Source organism: Ruditapes philippinarum, unplaced genomic scaffold (assembly GCF_026571515.1).
Source record: "Ruditapes philippinarum isolate M1 unplaced genomic scaffold, ASM2657151v2 ctg431_1_1_1_1, whole genome shotgun sequence".
NCBI lineage: Eukaryota > Metazoa > Mollusca > Bivalvia > Venerida > Veneridae > Ruditapes > Ruditapes philippinarum.
The window spans coordinates 64,495-85,621 of record NW_026854292.1 but is presented as its reverse complement, the minus strand read 5'-3'; the positions used below and the strand labels follow the sequence as shown (position 1 = coordinate 85,621).

The following is a 21,127-nucleotide window of genomic DNA, read 5'->3' as shown; positions in this document are numbered from 1 at the left end:
AAGTCCCAGGTGCATAGCTTCACAGTGATGTGAATCATTATTCCTGTAATTTAGTAATGTTGATCATTATTCCTGTAAAGTTGGTTGATTCTCACTCAAGCACTCGAGGAACATAAATAACAACATAATGAAACAGTTTTAAAAATCAAGGGAAATAACTCTACAAATACTGGATAAATCCACAAGCGAAACCCCAGGTGCAAACCTACATATGCTGAGCAACCTTCCGTAAGGTTTAATGACTCTATGTCAAATCCTTTTTGAGTAACATGCGACACAAGTTGAAAATTGCAAAAAATTTCTAAGTCAAGGGCAATAACTCTAAAAATACGAAATAAATCCAGACGAAAATACCCAGGTGCACAACTACACATGCTGATCAACATTCCTGTAAAGTTTCATGACTCTAGGTCAAATACTTTTTGAGTTACATGCAACACAAGTTGAAAATTGCAAAAATTTTCTAAGTCAAGGGCAATTACTCTAAAAATACTAAAACTATCCAGAAGAAAATACCCAGATGCACAACTTCACATGCTGATCAACATTCCTGTAAAGTTTCATCACTCTAGGTCAAATACTTTTTGAGTTACATGCGACACAAGTTGAAAATTGCAAAATTTTACTAAGTCAAGGGCAATAACTCTAAAAATACTAAAAATATCCAGACGAAAATACCCAGGTGCACATCTACACATGCTGATCAACATTCATGTAAAGTTTCATGACTCTAGTCAAATACTTTTTGAGTTACATGCGACACAAGCTGAAAATTGCAAAATTTTACAAAGTCAAGGGCAATAACTCTTAAAATACTAAATACAGTGAAATTTGAGAAAACCGGACGCTGAGAAAATGGAACTCTCTAAATACCGGACGAATAATTCAGTCCCAAATTTTCCCTTCTTTAAACTTTTGTATTTAACATTGACAATACCGGAATCTGTAAAAACCGAATATCGGACGGTTGATTGGGGACTACAAAGTCAATTATATAGACAATTACCCTGACAATACCGGACGCCGAATGTGTGAATAACCTTGTGTACTTATCAATTGGTTGTGTCTAATACGCTAAATGAGCGGTAACGGAACAATGATTGTCTTATTTGTTTATAATGTCTCCTTTCACAGTTTGATTTATTGTAAGGTATAGATGTTGCAGTTTTATGTAAATGTCAAAATGCACAAGGAATTGATCAGTTAAAATCAGTATGAATAAAAAATTGAGAATTTTTCTACTGTGTTGCTTTTTGTATATTCATTCCCTAAAATGACAACGCAACGAAAACGACATTTATCGGCGCTAAGTTCTATATCATGGCCGAAAAGAATTCGATGAGAGATGTCTACAAGTGACAAAGTTAATTAAAGACAGTAAAACTTTGCCGAGACCTACTTTAAAAATCTGACCAATATGTTATTATTATAAACAAACAAAGTAAACTATGTTCGTTAAATCATTATCCCTTACCGAAATATAAACATATGCGGATGTACTCGAACTTGATCGTTATGAGGTAACTGCTGTTCATTTAAATCCAAACTTTTATTGTATTTATATCATTCCTTTATTTAGCTATATACGTACACATGATCTTGAAAATGCAAATATACAGCATCCTTTGTAAGTCATTGCTCAGTTATAATATAAGATCCTGAACAGCTGAAGGGGACATTGAGAATACCGGACCGCTGAGAAAACCGGACAAAACCCTCAGTCCGAAAGCCATCCGGTTTTCCCAACTTTCACTGTATATCCAGACAAAAATACCCAGGTGCACAACTACACATGCTGATCAACATTCCTGTAAAGTTTAATGACTCTAGGTCAAATACTTTTTGAGTTACGTGAGACACAAAAGTGAACGGACGGACGGAAGGAAGGAAGGACGGACGGAAGGAAGGACGGACAAGGGAAAAGAAAGAAGGTCATTTGTCAAAATCTAGGTCAGCTGATATTTTTAGTTTCTGTTTTAACTAAATGTACATAATGAAATTCAATAACACCCCCCTCCCCAGGATAAAGCAACTTTGACCCCAGGGCTATGATTTGAATAATCTTGGTAGATGTCAACTTTACAATGTTTCATGCCGAATATATAACCTCTAAGCCTTTGTCAATTCAGAGAAGAAGATTTTGACCCCCAGGGGAGGGGCCAATTTTGACACAAGAGGCAAAATTTAAACAACTATAGTAGAGGACCTATAGATGATATTTTATACCAAATATCAAAGCTCTTAGTCTTGTACCTTCAGAGAAAATCTGTAAATCAAAGGGCAAGAAAGAGGGTCACTTTGTCAAAATCTAGGTCAGCTGATATCAAAGTTCAATTTTACATCTCAAACTGTTTACATGGTCTAAATTTCATGGCTGTACATCAAAAGACAAGAAAGTAGGTCAGTTGTCTAAATCTAGGTGAGCTGATATTAAAATTCAATTTTACGTTTTTAACTGTTCACATGGTCCAAATTTCATGGCAGTACATCAAGGGACAAGAAAGTTGGTCACATCATCAAAATCTAGGTCTGCTGATATCAAAGTTCAATTTTACATCTAATACTGTGCAAATGGTCCAAATTTCATTGTTGTACATCAAAAGACAAGTAAGTAGGTCCAATTCAATATCAAGAACTGTGCACATGGTCCAAAATTCATAGCTGTACATCACAGACAAGAAAGTAAGTCACATCATCAAAATCTAGGTCAGCTGATATCAAAATTCAATTTTATATCTCAAACTATGCACATGGTCTAAATTTCATGGCTGTATATCAAAGGACAAGAAAGAAGGTCACTGTGTCCCTTGGGCAGGACAAAACTTTAACCCCAAGGCTTTAATTTAAACTATCTTGATACAGCTCCACCAGACAATGTTTCATGACAAATATCTAATCTCTAACTTTCTCGTATTCAGAAAACATTTTTTTTTAATTTCTGTTTTTACAACATGAACATAATGAAAATCAATGACCTCCAGGGCGAAGCCAACTTTGAACCCAGGGCTATGATTTGTACAATATTGGTAGAGGTCAACAATACAGTGTTTCATGGTGGATATCTAACCTCTAGCCTTTTCAGAGAAGAGTTTTTAAGTATTTACTATAGACATATAGGGAAAACGTATGACCCCCAGAGAGGGGCCAATTTTGATACTAAGGGCAAAATTTGAACAATTATAGAAGAGGACCTATAGATAATATTATATACCAACTATCAAAGCCTTGTACCTTCAGACAGATTTTTTAAAAGTTTTTACTATCATTATGTACATAATGAAAATCAATGACCCCGGGGCCAGGCCAATTTTGACCCAAGTGCTATAATTTGAACAATCTTGGTAGAGGTCCACTACACAATGTTTTATGCCAATTATCTAATCGCTAGTCTTTGTCAATTCAGAGAAAAAGATTTTTAAGTTTTTACTATATATATACAGTCAACTATCGTTATCTCGACATCGCTTTTCTCGATATTTCGTTATCTCGATGAAATTTTGAAAGTCCCGATTTTCTTCCTTCTTTATCTATATTGGAAATATTTGTTTATCTCGATATTTTTATTTCGATATTTTCAATATCTCGATGTAAAATTTCAGCCCCAACAGTTATTTTCTCACTTTAATCCTTTGTTTATCTCGACTTACAGTTTTCTTTCGTCTGTTCCCTTCAGACGTGTGAAAATACAAACTAGACGATAATTGCTCAATAGCGCGTGTCATAATGATGATTATGTTTGTAACAAGTTTAGCTGTTTTTATAAAAGTTAATTTATTTAGCGTGTTGATTGACTTATGTCCAAAATGAGTGAATTTTTACGTTCTTTATAAATATTCGAACACTGTATCAATTCATTATGACTTTAAATGTAAATGAAATAGTGAAAGTATAGAAACGCTGTCGTTGCAATATTGTTTCACAACATCACCACCAAATCAATCAGCGGCCGACAATCTCGAGAAAGACCTGATAAATAACCCGGGAGGATATCCGGATCAACCACTCTGAAAACAATGTTTTCACTATATTGGTGTATTACTAAGTAAACCTCACTATGTGTTTTTATCACAGACACCTTTATTTCCGCTGGTAAACATCCGTTTATGATACTTTGTTAAATATTGCCTAGGCCTATGAAAACAAGACATGGGGATATCACAGTTTATTTTGGCATAAGGTATGAACATGTGTTTTGTAAAAATCATTTTCTGCCTTATTCCAACCCTAATATGTTTATCTCGACATTTCGTTATCTCGATATTTTTGGACGGTCCCGATGACTTCGAGATAACGAGAGTCGACTGTATAAGGAAAACCTATGACCCCCTCGGCAGGGTCAATTTTAATACTAGGGACAAAATTTGAACAACTAAATGGTAGAGGACCTAAAGATGACATCATATCCCAAATACAGTTTAACTTGCCCATGCGACCACGTGTATTAAGCGACTTTTGTCTTATGCGGCCACTTTCAAATCCGCCCGATTTTCTCTCTATATCTTTAATGTATTAAGAGACTTTTGCTCAACACGACCAACGACCGCTAATTAGTCAGCTAATTGAGATCAATCTTTTCATTAAACGACCACTATTACCTGTCAAGTAATTGTGTTTTTAGAGAACGCCGCCTCGTAATGTCACAAGTGTCAACAATCAAAACACAATATATAAATGTGTGAAAAACTCTATTTGCCAAACCGTTTTAATGTATGCAAATAAAGGTAAGTATAAGCATGAGGTGTATTATCCAATAATATTGATAAAACAATGCAACGCTCCGCCCCTACTCAGATGGTGTATACGCTTAGCTGTTGATATTTATACTGCATTGAACTGACCTTGAACTTGATCAGCAGTTAAATCAGATGTAGTTTGTTTATTTCAAATGAAAAATGCACAACAGAAAATAGCTTCACTTATCAGGGTTTTCGTGTTGGAGACAAGGAAATACAACGGAGAAGTTTAAAAATTCTGGAAAATGTCAAATATGTACATAATGGATCAAAACTTTCTCAATGAATATCAGAAAGTTATTTTTTACATTAGCATCCATTTAGATTATCGGAGCGTTCTAATTATTAAACATTTATATAAATGAAGTTGAAAAACATTCCCACCGCAAAAAAAAGATGTCATGTATAAATTTTGACTTTTTATCATGCTTTGTCTTAAGAGACCGTTTCATTAAGCGACTGTTTAGGGTGTTTCCCTTGCGTGGTCATTTAATACAAGTTTGACTGTATCACATGTCTGGGCATTAAACTTTCAGACATGAAGATTTTTGAATTTACATTTTTGAAACTCCTTTTCTGGCCCTGTGACCTACTTATGAAACAGACCGGAACCATTGAACAACTTTTAAAGGGGACCACCAAATTTTAGGATCATTCCTTTAAAGTTTGGTTACTGTTCAGTCATTGGTTTCAGAGGAGATGTTGCTTAAAGTTATTGTTGACAACGCACCACGGCAGATGGTGGGGGATCACAATTGCTCACCTAATGACCAGGTTTTGCTCAGACTCAGGTGACCTAAAAATACTATATATTTAAAAGAAATCAAAATGACACTTTAAAATGTTCATATTTTTACATTTTTGCTCTGAAAACAACAGTTTGTTTTTCTGCCAACAGGATATACCATGTTTTATTATACCATGGACTTCTTTCATCCACATTTTTTCTAGTACCACATGATGGTACAAGACAATATCTCAACCTGTGATTCGGAAGGATTGTATCACACATAGAGGGAAACTGCTTTGGTTTTAATATATGTAGTAATTTGTGGCACTAAAAATTATAAGTGATTAAATATATATTATACAGTCAAAATTGTACCAACGGTCACCTCTTTTGGGCGGTCACTTGACCTAAACAGCCATTTTGTAAACCCCTGAGTCAAAAATCACTCTATTTTATACATCTGTTTAATGGTCAATGGCTGTCTGCAGTCAAGGGTCACATATAATGCTTCTCGAATCTAAAACAAACTGCTGTTTATTTTTTCAAAGATGACATGTGTCAACTACTTGTCTCTGCCAGATATTAACACAAACTACATGTACAAAACTTCAAGAAATTTGCATAATTGCTCATCTATGTCATTGTAATTACAAATGATTGGAACGTCTGCATGTACTTGCAATCCGTTCTTTTGAATTACGCAAGTTTTTTAATTTTTTTATTTACCTATCAGTGATTTTCATACTTATATAACAGACTCCAAAAAAGGGCCTCTTCCCAATTGAAATTTTCTTTAAAATCATGCAGTTTTCCCAAAAATCTGAACTTAAACCTGCTTTTTTCTTCCCAAATTAGCAGTTTTAGCGATAATTTTTCCCAAAATCAAGAGGCTAAGGCCTCTTCCCAATTAAGCGAGAAAAATCACTGCCTATTTTTGAAATGAAAAAAAAATAATTTATGAGAAATGGCCTGGACAAAAATAAAGTATGAAAATTAATAAAGGGTAATAACTCAAAAATAAGAAATGCAGAGTACCGGTTCTTGTACACTGCACTTTTTCTTAATGAGATCTATCATCCTATGAAGTTTCATATCCATAGCTTTCATACTTGAGGAGAAATGACCTGGACAAAAATTAGTATGAAAATTAACAAAGGGCAATAACTCAAACAAGATTGCATTTGAGAAAAATGCTATGCCACCGCATTAATACAACACTAAATAGTAGTGTCGGAACAGATTTTCTTTGTTTCTATACAATTTTGAAGATTGTCATAATGCATAGATCCCTGACCTATCTAATTCTTATTATCAGATTAGTGGTTAAATCTGTTGTTTAAACTCAATAAAAGATCAGAGTAGGAATATATCAATGCACTTGAGTCTAGTGAATTTGGTGGTGAAGGTCATATTTCACACAGCCTAAATTTCATGACTACATCAAAGGACAACATAGTAAGACACTTTGTCAAAATCTAGGTCAGCTGAAATCAAAGTTCACTTAACATCTTAATCTGTACACATGGTTCAAATTTCATAGCTGTACATTAAAGGACAAGAAAGAAGGTCACATCATCAAAATCTAGTTCACCTGATATCAAAGTTCAATTTTACAACTAAAACTGTGCACATGGTCAAAATTTCATTGCTGTACATCAAAGGACAAGAAAGTAGGTCACTGTCCCCTTGGGCAAGGCAAAATTTTGGACCCAAGGGTTTAATTCAAAACAATCTTGATACAGGTCCACCAAACAACATTTCAAGTCAAATATCTAAGCTGTAGCTTTTCTCCTATTCAGAAAAGATTTGTTTTTATTTTCTGTTTTTACTATGTGAACATAATGAGAATCACTGCCCCTGGGCAGGGCAATTTTAACACTAGGGGCATAATTAAAACAACTTTAGTAGAGAACCCATAGAATATATTATAGAGCAAACATCAAAGCTCTATGCCTTGTACCTTCAGACAAAAATATTTCTTTTTTTTTTTTACTATATGTACATAGTGAAAATCAATGACTCCTGGGGGTGGGGCCAATTTTGACCCCTGGGCTATAATGTGTACAATCTTGCTAGAGGTTCACTACATAATGTTTCATGCCAAATATCTTAACTCTAGCCTTTGTAAATTTAGAGAAGATGATTTTTTAAGTTTTTACTATATACACATAAGGAAAACCTATGGCCCATGGGGCGGGGCTAATTTTGACACAAGACGCAAAATTTGAACAACTTTGGTAGAGTACCTATAGATGATATCATTTAACAAATATTCAAGCTCTAAGCCTTGTACCTTAAGACAATAAGATTTTTTTACTTTTTTACTATATGTATATATTGAAAATCAATGACCCCGGGCAGGGGCAATTTTGACCCAGGGCTATAATTTGAACAATCTTGCTAGAAGTTCACTTCACAATGTTTCATGCAAAATATCTAACCTCTAGCATTTGCTAGAAGAAATTTTTTTACTATAAAGTTTTTTACTATATACATATAAGGAAAACCAATGACCCCGGGGCAGGGACGATTTTGACCCCAGGGCTATAATTTGAACAATCTGAGTAGAGGTCTACCAGACAATGCCTTATGCAAAATATCTAAGCTCTAGGCCTTTTGGGTCTTTACAAGAAGGTATTTTAAGTTTTTACTATACCGGTATGTACATATAGTGAAAATCAATGACCCCCGGGGCGGGGCCGATTTTGACCCCAGGGCTATAATTTGAACAATCTTGGTAAGGGTCTATCAGACAATGCCTTATGCAAAATATCTAAGCTCTAGGCCTTTTGGGTCTTTACAAGAAGTTATTTTAAGTTTTTACTATATGTACATATAGTGAAAATCAATGACCCCCGGGGCGGGGCCGATTTTGACCCCAGGGTTATTAATTTGAATAATCTTGGTAGAGGTCTACCAGAGAATGCCTTATACAAAATATCTAAGCTCTAGGCCTTTTGGGTCTTTACAAGAAGTTATTTTAAGTTTTTACTATATGTACATATAGTGAAAATCAATGACCCCCCGGGGCGGGGCCCATTTTGACCCCAGGGTTATAATTTGAATAATCTTGGTAGAGGTCTACCAGACAATGCCTTATACAAAATATCTAAGCTCTAGGCCTTTTGGGTCTTTACAAGAAGTTATTTTAAGTTTTTACTATATGTACATATAGTGAAAATCAATGACCCCCGGGGCGGGGCCGATTTTGACCCCAGGGTTATAATTTGAACAATCTTGGTAGAGGTCTACCAGACAATGCCTTATGCAAAATATCTAAGCTCTAGGCCTTTTGGGTCTTTACAAGAAGATTTTTTAAATTTATTCTTATAATTCCTATTGGTTGCCATGGCAACCAGATTTCTGCATGAAATGAAATTCTTTGAACAACTTTGGAAGCCCTTCACCCAAGGATCAATCCTGCCAAGTTTGGTTGAAATTGGACAAGTGGTTTTTCACAAGAAGATTTTTTAAGTTCACTATATAAGGCCATTATTTTTTGATATTTCGGTTTACAGACCCGCCGACTCAGTATTTTGGGAAAATGAAAAAAAAAAAAAAAATCTGCCCCCAAAAAAATTCTGTGTTGTCTTGAAATACGCTGCTAATAATACGACTTGTCAAAGAAATGTTGCGGTAAGTATTTTAATTAACTGTTAAACCTACCACATGCTAGACTATTTTACCTACGATTTATACACGCAACGGTTATCTTTACTCGAGAATAGCCTGTCGTCTGCTAGTTGGGCAAGTGTTTATTGGTGTATTATGAAAGAATGTCTGTTAAATGGGGTCAAGCCATTCTCACAGAATTATAATTAGGCTTTGATCATATTTCATCAATGCATTGAAGGTCGAAATGCGTAAAAATGTAAACAACCAAACAACCAAAAAAACACAAAAAAAAACACGCCAATTACGTAAGCAATTACATTCAAGGACAGAGCGAGAGAAATCTACTGCAATTGACAAGTTCAGTATTTTCAGATTTAACAAAAAAATTAGTCTTTTAAAAGCAGATTGAATACAGGTTTCAAACAAACAAAATAAAAAAAATGCCCGCACTTACTTTTAATAGATTTTTATGTCAAAAATTGACCCCGCTAATTATCCGATAAAAATATTTTCACAATGGGCAAAATTGAACATGACTTTGTGTAATCTTTTTTTTTTAACATCTGATCTATAAAGAAATGAGTGCAAGTCAGCTGATTTTCGGCACCTTTGATGATTCAGATTACACAGCAGTGTGTAAACATCAAAGAATGACAGATTCTTTTGAAGAGCTCCCTTGCCACTTGTCATAAGTCATTGTGTGTAGATTTCATGTGTGTTTTTAAACAATGGCAATATGAGCAAAAGTTTTTTATTTGTGTATAAACAATCTTTGGAATAGACAATCGGCGATGTATTTAATTTCATTGCTCTAGTAAGTACTATGTATATGTATGCACCACATTTATAGTTATGAAAACTTTTTTTTTTTTTTTTTTTCCCGCCGCCGCCCCTACCTTTTTTTGGAAAAAATCAGTAAACCAAAATATAAAAAAAAAATGGCCTAATCTATATAACACACACACACACAAACAAACACACACACAGGTGAATCGCTATATGCCACCGCATCGCAGATGCTGCGGTGGCATAAAAATAAGAAATGCAGAGTACCGGTTCTTGGGCACTGCACTTCTTCTTAATGAGATGTATCATCCTATGAAGTTTCAAGTCCATAGCTTTTATAGTTGAAGAGAAATGGGCCGGACAAAATTAAAGTATGAAAATTTGCAAAGGGCATTAACTCAAAAATTAAGAAGTGCAGAGTAACGGTCCTTGTGCACTGCACTTCGGGTTATTGAAAGAAGCATGCAAACCAAGTTTGAAGTAAATCCGACTTATAGTGAAGACAAGCTTTAGATGATGCCGACACAGACGCCAACAAAAGTAACCCCTATGTCGCCTTTTCAAGGTGACACAAAAACTGATGATGATGACAATTGCTTTGTTTATAATTAAATTAGATTTATTTTATAAAGAAATAAATATTATATTTGGATAAAAGCTTGATGCTCTATTCAGCAGCAACCTGTCGTAAGCAGCCAAAATGACTGCATCCCTTGGCTGAATGCTTAAGACAGTTTTACCTGTATATGATTACCAGTACATCGGTTTAAACTTATGCTTAAAATACTGTATTCCTAGAAGTTATTTTTCACTTTTTATGTTGCGTTTTTATCTGTGAACAAAGGCAACATTGTCTCAAAAGCTTTTGACAGAGATGTGGGCATTTATAGATATCAGTATGCATATAGGAGATATGCTCTGGGCAATATCTGGACAATAATTATACTGGATATTTTATCATCTCCAGTGACTTTGACCTTGCAAATATTAACCCAAATTACATGTGTCACACTTGTAGTCATGATAGTTATCATTTGTGTTACAATCCATCAATAAATGATGACTAAATGGTTCCTGTACTCACAATAGTGCCAAGTTACATGACCTTTACGTGTGAGCATAACCTTTAACCTGGTTCATGCATGTGACACTGCTTCTTATAGACTAGTGGAAAAACATTTCTATGAAGTTTCATTAGAATTCTGTCATGCATGTAGGAGATATGCTCCAGATAACGTCTGTATATTTCATAATCTTTTAGTGATCTTGACCTTGCATATATTAATAATAATGATAATGACCATTTGTGTTATAATTTCCTCACTAAATTATTGAATCTAAATGGTTTTCAAATACTCATTTTCAAATTTTTTTTCTGAACTTTGCATGCAACACTGCCTTTCAATAGCTGTAAAATTTTTTGCCAAATTATATCAAAGCCTTCTAAGCATTTAGAAAATTTTGCACCAAACAAGCATTTTTTTCAATTAGCTCTAAATGGGAACCTTGACCAGAGAACAGAGATAAGTGCGTATTTTATGCAATTAATTTTGTAAAATACGCAAATGATTTTTTTAGAATGCGTATCAAAAACCCATTTAGAACAATAGACTCAATTGTCTTAAAGACCCACGCGTATTGTCATTTTCGTCACGGCAAATTTAACCTTTTGTCCGCTCTTAGTTCTGAAGAAATTTATTGATATCGAATCGCTATCGAATTTTCCCAAATCAAAGATGCTTCAACTATCGAAGTCTCCGGGTCTTCCAAGGTAACCGGTCTCCAAGACCTAGTATAATTTCTAGTAAATGATCAATAAAGCATAAAGCCCGCGATTTGTGATATTAATGTCTCAGGTCGAGGTCTTTTACAGATGCAGAGAACCCCCCCCCAAATTGATTTTTTGTTGGAACTGTCAATATATATATACCTAGGTCCCAGCTGTATCAATAGATGCTCTGAAAGCAATATGGCATCGTACAAAAGGGGACAAAAGAAAAAAAAAAGAGATCTAAAACAAAACAATAAATAAGTAATCAAAAATCACAAAAATCAGTCAGAAAACGAACTGGTTAAAACTATTTTGGACTAAGTTCCTAGACAAATATAACTGGTACATTCTGGTGATCATGTAAATAAAAAAACATAATCTGAAAATAAACCAGAAATTTCCTGGATCAGATTACACTCATATGTATTTCAGAAGTGAACTTAATAAACCAAGGATAAAAAGCAGAAACTGTGTTGATTTTTTTTCCTCCTTGACAGGCATTTAAAGGAAAAAGACACATTAAGAGTGATATTTTTATTTGAAAAAGATAAAAGAATCTAGTACGATGACTGATTATTTATCGGTTAAAACTGGTAGATTTACCAAATTACTTTTCTAGAATGACATTCTTTTATTTGCTAAGTGACAACATGACGTAGACATGTAATCATTAGCAACTTACCTTTTATTATTTGAGGTCTGACTTAGATCTGACATGTGCATTTGTATTTAAAAAGTAAAAATGAAAGTTCTAGTAAATTAATAAGTAAGTAGACTTGAAGGTAAAAGTTTGCGGATGGCAACAGGAATGTCAAGATAAACAAGAAGCGGTGCAATGCGACGAAAACCAGGTTTTCAACGACCAAGTTTTGATGTGACAGCAATCAATAGGTCAAAGTCACTGAAGTTATTGAGTAGAAGCTGAAAATTCTATTGTAAGCAAATGACCTTGAACTTGCTCCCAGATATCTAAGTGGCAATCCAAAGCTGCCACTCAGCAAGTTTGGTGTCAAAAGGTCAAAGCAAACTCAAGTAATAACATGAAAACTAAATACATTAACCTTGATCACAGACACCTGGGTAGCAATCCCAAGCTGCCTCTTGATATAAGCTACCCATTTATCAAGTTTGGTGTCAATAGGCCAAAGCAAACTCAAGTTATTGAGCACAAACTGAATTTCTATTTTTAGTAACAGTGACCTTGACCTTGATAACAGACACCTGGGTAGCAATCCCAAGCTGCCTCTTGATATAAGCTATCCATACACAAAGTTAGGTGCCAATAGGCCAAAGCAAACTCAAGTTATTGAGCAGAAACTGAATTTCTATTTTTAGTAACAGTGACCTTGACCTTGATAACAGACACCTGGGTAGCAATCCCAAGCTGCCTCTTGATATAAGCTATCCATACACCAAGTAAGGTGTCAATAGGACAAAGCAAACTCAAGTTATTGAGCAGAAACTGAATTTTTGTTTTTAGTAACAGTGACCTTGACCTTGATAACAGACACCTGGGCAGCAATCCCAAGCTGCCTCTTGATATAAGCTATCCATACACCAAGTTAGGTGTCAATAGGACAAAGCAAACTCAAGTTATTGTGTGGAAACTGAATTTCTATTTTTAGTAACAGTGACCTTGACCTTGATCACAGACACCTGGGTAGCAATCCCAAGCTGCCTCTTGATATAAGCTATCCATACACCAAGTTAGGTGTCAAAAGGACAAAGCAAACTCAAGTTATTGTGTGGAAACTGAATTTCTATTTTTAGTAACAGTGACCTTGACCTTGATCACAGACACCTGGGTAGCAATCCCAAGCTGCCTCTTGATATAAGCTATCCATACACCAAGTTAGGTGTCAAAAGGACAAAGCAAACTCAAGTTATTGTGTGGAAACTGAATTTCTATTTTTAGTAACAGTGACCTTGACCTTGATCACAGACACCTGGGTAGCAATCCCAAGCCGCCTCTTGATATAAGCTACCTACACAACAAGTTTGGTGTCAATAGGCCAAAGCAAACTAAAGTTATTGAGCGGAACCCAAAAGTTGACACCCGCCCGCCCGCGGACTTTACAATAACCCGGTTTTCGTTGAAAACCTGGTTAAAAACTGTAATCAGAAATGTGGATGTGGATGCAAGGGTGAATAGGATAGTTCTCCATATACTAAATTTTAGTTGAGCTTAATATTTGACAATGAACAATGGCTAAACATCTTACGTTCCATCCAGTGCATCACATGCATCTCTTGCATCACGATGATCTTCAAACTCAACAAAAGCAAACCCAGGAGGATTTCTTGCAACCCAAACATTTTTTAATGGCCCATATTCTGAGAAGATGTCCTCAAGTTCCTGTTTGGCAGCACCATAACCAATTTCTCCAACATACACTTTACAGTCTAAACTCCAGTCTCTTGGTGCAGACATATTGATAGAATAATATCAATTTTTTTTGGTCTGAAATAAAATAAGAGCATGTTTGTAAAACATAAATGCCCCTAGCTCAGATTCTTGTCAGTAACAAAATTTCAAACAGGAGGGCCAAGATGGCCCTAGATCGCTCACCTGACCCATCAACCACATCTGAGTTATGTCTTAGACAAGCATCCTGACCAAGTTTGATGACAATTGAGTCAACAAGAGCTGTCGGTAGGACAGCAACACTCGACAATCTTAGTGCTTGATAGTAAAAAAAGCCTTGATTAAAAGGTAAAATTTTCTCAGGAAAGAAAAAGGCAAAATTTTTCTTTAAATCCATATTACAGTTATAGGCATTGGAGAGAGTCCTATTATGCTGTCAAAGAAGAGTATAAAATTTCAACATGTTTCAAAGCCTTATGAACTTTGAAAATATTTGAGGTATTACAAAAACTTTAACGTAAATTCTAAGTCAAAAAAGGGGCATAATTCTGTCAAAATGCTTGATAGAGTTACCTCCTCCTGTTTACAGGTTGGGGTTATGATGGTGAACAAGTGTGCAAAGTTTCAAAGCCATATGTCAATGGACTTTGAAAATATTTGAGGTATTACAAAAACTTTACCGTAAATTCTAAGTTGAACAAGAGCTGTCGGTAGGACAGCAACGCTCGACTATTCTTAGTGCTTGATATTAAAAAAAATGCCTGATACAGTTACCTCCTCCTGTCTACAGGTTGGGGTCATGATGGTGAACAAGTGTGCAAAGTTTCAAAGCCATATGTCAATGGACTTTGAAAATATTTGAACTATTACAAAAACTTTAACGTAAATTCTAAGTCGAAAAAGGGGCATAATTCTGTCAAAATGCTTGATAGAGTTACCACCTCCTGTCTACAGGTTGGGGTCATGATGGTGAACAAGTGTGCAAAGTTTCAAAGCCATATGTCAATGGACTTTGAAAATATTTGAACTATTACAAAAACTTTAACATAAGTGGTTACGCCGACGCCGACGCTCGGGTGACTGCAATAGCTCTACTTATTCTTATCGAATAGTCGAGCTAAAAAGGGGCATAATTCTGTCAAAATGCTTGATAGAGTTACCTCCTCCTGTCTACAGGTTGGGGTCATGATGGTGAACAAGTGTGCAAAGTTTCAAAGCCATATGTCAATGGACTTTGAAAATATTTGAGGTATTACAAAAACTTTAACATAAGTGGTTACGCCGACGCTCGGGTGGCTACAATAGCTCTACTTATTCTTATCAAATAGTCGAGCTAAAAATGTGACCTCTAGAGTGATTACAAGGTTTTTCAATATTTGGGCAGTGTGACCTAGTTTTTGACCCCAGGTGACCCATATTCAAACTTAACCTAGAAATCATCAAAACAAACCTGCAGACCAATTTCAGGGATATTTGGATAACAACAGTAGCCACTAGAGAGTTCACAAGATTGTTCTATTTTTAGCTCCTGTAACCTAGTTTTTCATCAGAGATGACCCATGTTCGAACTCCTCTAGGCAATTAAAGAGACAAGCATCCTGATCAAGTTTGATGACAATTGATTCAAAACTTAAGTATTTACAAGGTTTTTCCATATTTGGGCTGTGTGACCTAGTTTTTAACCCAAGGTGAACCATATTCTAACTTGATGTAGAAATCATCAAAATAAAGTTTCAGAGCAATTTCCAGGATATTTGGATCAAAACAGTAGCCACTAGTGTTAAAAAGATTTTTCTATTTTTAGCTCCTGTGGCCAAGTTTTTGACCAGAGACGACCCATATTCGAACTTGATCTAGAAATCATCAGAACATTAAATTTCACCCTTTAAACTTACAATGCACAAATCTTTGTAAAAAATCGTTGACATATTAGAATAACATGTAGTCTACAAGCGGCAGACTATAAACTGTGCCAAATATAGGGGAAAACGCCCCTGAGAGCATCCTAGAAAAAAATATTTCCGGGGGAGCATGCCCCTATACCTCCCCCTATATTCTGGCTAAAACCAACCAAATAGGCTGCACCAATCACAAAATCGTGACGGGCCTGTTATAAAGGCTAAATGAGCAAAAGTGGAGAAATCTATTTTTAGCACTGGTATCCTTGACCCAACTGACCCCTAACTCAATTCAAAGGAAGAGGACCATGCAAGTTATCATCCTACAAAATGAGAAAAAACATCAGTCAAAATATTTAAACTTCAGACCACTAATCTTTGTGCAAATTTCAGACAGATCATTCATGCACTTCGTTTTGTTCGGAATAATTATTCAAATTGTAAAAAAATGACACAAAATAAAAGACGTTTAAATGCTTTTCACTCAAAACGGGCTAAGAAAGGCATAAAAATACAATTTTCAATTTATTTCAAAGTATATTTCTTAACTATCTTTGCATATATTTCTGTTTAAAGTGCCCCAGCTCATGTATGTAAGAAATTCAAATGCTATGTTTTTAGGCTTTTAAACCTCAGTGGAGTCCCTTTAAGCATATGCATTTTGTATATCTCTTCACGTTTTAACACATTTTATAGACCTGAAGTAAAATACTTTGAACATGGTCAACACTATTATAAACATACAAAATAACGTATCATGATGAAATCACATGACGTCGCTTTTTCCCCAACGTACATTAACATTATTACCATAACCAGGGCCTTTTTACCTTCTATAACAGGGGCCGGTATAGGGCTGCTTCCCCAAAGAAAATTTCTTTAAAATCATGCAGTTTTCCCCAAAAATTGAATTTACATTAAGTTTTTTCTTCCCCTTTTGCAAATATACCATGTAATTTTTCCCCAAAATGAAGGGCTGGGCTGCTTCCCCAAACTGTGAAAAAAAGCCCTGCATAACGTATTTTTATCACGTAACCAAGTTGCAAATAAAGCGAAAAAATGCGCTAAATGTTAAAGCTACAAGTGCGTCAATGAAAAAAATGTTTTTAATGTTATTTAGGTACATACATGTAAGATATATTTCTGTGGGATCATTATTAAATTTGATTGAACTCGTTGAATAAAATAATATTGTGCTCCCTATATAACTTTATTGAACTTTACACTATATTTCATTTCACTTATTTGAAAGCGATTTGTTTTGTGACAGTCAATGAATTTAAGATTTTGAATTTACTAGCCCGAATCCCAGTTTTGAATTTATTCTACTATATATTTAACTAAATTTTCTTAAAATTTTCACTGGCCCGAACTAATTTTCACTGGCCATGGGCCACCGGGCCAGTGCTTAATTCGATGACTGTGTGAAAAAAAAGAGACTGACATTTGTTATTACGTAACTAAAACAACTTAAACTTGTAATAAGTTCGCTTTAAAATATTCTTTAACTCGTTTTGCAAAATTTATATCATATGACAACTCATATGAGCTTCTACACGAGTATATACTCTAGTAACTGTGATAAAACCATAATTTTCTGAAATATCTACTCGTTTTTTACTGTATCGGCCTTTTGTATGGACATCTCTCTTATCAATTAAAAATAATGATTCAAATAACGAGAATTTACTGCTTATACACAGTGGAACCAAAATGCGTAGATGATGTATGCATGCCTTTTGTGATTGAATATGCTATACATCACACTGAGAAATGAGAAAATTGCAATATTTTAATGCGAAGCACACTTCTCAGTGTGATATATAGCATATTCGCTCAAAATGAATATGTTTTCTTTATAATGCCTAATAAGTAAAAGCAACGTTCGACTGTTTTCATTGAAGCATGAGAAACAGAAGCACACGAGACTTTCGACTATGAACATCAACTTGGACCGTCAACGGATTGCTGACATTTAGATTGTTGTACAAGAGGATTTATTGACAATCAAGAAACTTTTATACGCGAGTGTGGACGCTGGAAGACACGATGCAAAACTTTCCTGTTGCTGGCTCTGTCCACTATACAATCTATGCTGCAGGATATACCGACAGAGCTTTGTTTATAATCAGTGTTTTTTTTCTCTACTTTGGAAATGGTGCCGGTGCCAGACTGATTGGGAAAAATGCGTTATTATGACTTAAATTGGGAATTTTTTAAAGCATTTTTTCAGCTAGACATAAGATTAGTCATCATGAATATAGATAGCTTACAGCTTCCACTGTCCAGGGAGAACTATTGAGTGGTGATTTATATATGAATATGTTGGATTTAAATGATTTCAGAGAAATCACTTGGCCTTGTGGTTATGTTGAACAGCCATTTTGGGAATTTAAACATTGGAAATTGGGAATTTTAATGTCTATTTTCTATTGGGAACAGTACCGATTAAGGGTAGTAGTTATATAAAGAAAAAAAACACTGATAATAGATACTGGTATATTTCAGGCCCGTCGTCACGATTTTGTGATTGGTGCGGCCAATTTGGTCGCTTTTAGCCAGAATGTAGGGTACGGGGGCATGCTCCCCCGGAAAAATTTTTATTCTAGGATGCGCTCAGGGGCGTTTTCCCGTATATTTGGCAGAGTTTACAGCCTGCCGCTAGTACATGTTAAAGTAATATGTCAACGATTTTTTACAGATTTAAGTGCGTCGTAAGTTTTAAAGGAGAAATTTAAGGTTTGCATAACGGACGGACGGACAGGTGTACATGAATACATGTAATTGATATTTGGCAAATGAAAAATAAACAATAACTGATGTTTGAAGCCAACACCGTGCCCAATCTCGTGTAGGCGCCTTACTTTATGGGAAACATTTGGATTGTTAACATCGACGCGATCACTATCACTTTCAACTTTAATTAAAAAAGAATCAACTGCTTTGGAAAGATCTCTGAACGGGAACTTTTTTTCCTAAATTGAATTTTTTTTTACTCATTTTGGCCAAAATATTGGTCCGGCCAAGGCCGGACCGGCCGGACCATCGACGACGGCCTTGTATTTGCACAACAAAAAAATTGCTGTTCGACACTTTCATTTGCTGACAGCGTCACTTGTTTGGGTCTTGTTATGCAAAGTATATTCTTAGTTATAGAAAGTTGACCAAAGATCTTGAAAAATTGTTCTACAATCTAACAATTATATTTAAGATTTTCACCAAATCGCATGTCATACAAATACAGATACATAAAAAATATTAATCCTACTAACTTAAACTTCTAATTTTATTGACCTCAAAATGACATGGTAATGTATAATTTAAGTAACCCTAAATGGTGAAAATCGACGAGCTTCCGGGGGCGAACTAGGGCTCTGTCCCGGACCTGCAAGGGGACCTATATAGCAGCCGGTGCCCCCATAGGCCATAACCCCCGGCGTGACGCGCGAGTGTGCGTAATATAATTGTTGGCCTAGCTACGCCCCTGGAAGTTATGGATCGTACACGAGTGTGGGCGTATAGACGACGGACGGACGCTGCAATTTCCGGGGTTGGGCGCGTATTTCAAACTTATGCATACTTTTTTGCCCTTTTTTTTTTGGTCCACAAGTCGTTTCCTTGAGCGATAATCGTTGAGGTGTTCCGAAAGTTCCTCCAGATTAGACTGGTCCCCCTGCATATTTAAAATTAGTCTGGATTACCTGCCCTTTTCTCTCCGTAGTACGACGGGAACCAGACTAATTGGAGAGGTCATCATTGGAGAGGTCATAAGGCATCCATTTAAATTGCGTATCTGATTGGGTGTACCATCTGATTGTAGCTTAAAACGAATTAACCCGGCCCCAAGTTAACCCGGCCCCAACTCAACCCGGCCTCAAAATCGGTCAACCCGGCCCCAAAATTGGTCAATCCGGCCCCACAGTATTTTAATTTGGTCAATGCGGCCCCAAAATTGGTCAGTGCGGCCCCAAAATCGGTCATTCCGGCCCCAATATATATATTTTTCAAAGAAAATTATTTAAGTCATTTTGTTGTATGAAGGAATAAAAATGATTTATTATTGATTGAAGATTATTAATGCGATAATTAAGAAGAAATGCATAGAATTTCGAGTTAAAAGGTTTGTATAAATTATGTTTCCAACAATCTTTTTTTTTTCAGTTCATTTGAATGTTTTTATTGCATACGTTCATCAGTATAATTAATTTAATATTTGTTTCGTTTTTTATTAACTTATTTTCAAAGAATATTTACTGTGTAAAAAAGTATTGGAATTTTAATAAGTTTGAAAAATTGATAGTGTTTTGTGTTTAATCACTTTATGTCATTATGACTGATAATTGTATTGATTGTGTTAATATTTCAGATGTGTTGCTTGTTTGTTTATATTGAAGGTTTTTATATAAAATAAATAATAAAAGATATCATCGTTAAACTTTTGTTGTTGTTTTTGTTGTTAATTTTCATCGTTTTTCTTGAAAAGTGTTTATATTTAGATATTTGTTTCTAATTTCATAATTATAAATTATTTCGAACTGAATTTTTTTGCATGAAATTATTGTAATAAATTATGATGAAAAAAATATTATAACACGCTTAATTGTGATTTATAAGTTGATTTCGGTAATGAAAAGTAAAAATTAATTCCGTCGTGTTAAAGCCAGATTTTGGTTACTACGACGTACCTACAGATATAGTCCAACTAATTGTACTGCGCGACGAGATATTGTGCTATTTTCGTGTCTGGGCAATATCTCGCCTCTAAAGCGAGATTCTGCCCCAGAACGAAAATATCTCAGAATCAAGCTTTGGCACGTCAATATATTTTGACTACTACAGATACAGATGAAAAGTTGATTTCGATAACTTTACAGAAATCAAGTTGATTTCATAATCGTAACGTACCGATTTAGGAAGTCAGACTATTCTACTCCTTATATATACCAGTTCCTTCCCTAACGTTACCTCCCTGACGCATTCGGAAATGCCTCGGCTCTTATCTATAATATAATCCTTATCCGAAGACTGACGGAAAGGGCCGAGTAGTTGCGATTGCTCCCTGACGGTTCTCTCCCTATTTTGGGGGAGAACGGTCTGCATATTTGCAAAAAGTATACCTCATTTGCATACGCCCTTCTATATTTGATATGACGTATTTGATAAACCGCATACAGACCGGGGACGGTCCATAATTCTTATATGGACTGAATGACGTCATATTAAATCTTA

General features: G+C 35.3%; 1 protein-coding gene across 1 annotated transcript in view; it reads right to left on the bottom strand.

Moving 5' to 3' along the window:
- LOC132739715 (RNA-binding protein 1-like) overlaps window positions 1-19,610 on the bottom strand; it is a 48,745-nt gene extending 29,135 nt beyond the window's left edge. The window contains exons 1-2 of the mRNA XM_060727499.1: window positions 19,479-19,610; window positions 13,858-14,096 (exon numbers count right to left, since the gene is read on the bottom strand). Of these exons, the coding sequence (XP_060583482.1) occupies window positions 13,858-14,066 (209 nt within the window). The 5' untranslated portion in view covers window positions 14,067-14,096; window positions 19,479-19,610. The remainder of the gene's footprint in view (window positions 1-13,857; window positions 14,097-19,478) is intronic.
- Window positions 19,611-21,127: the final 1,517 nt, after the last annotated feature.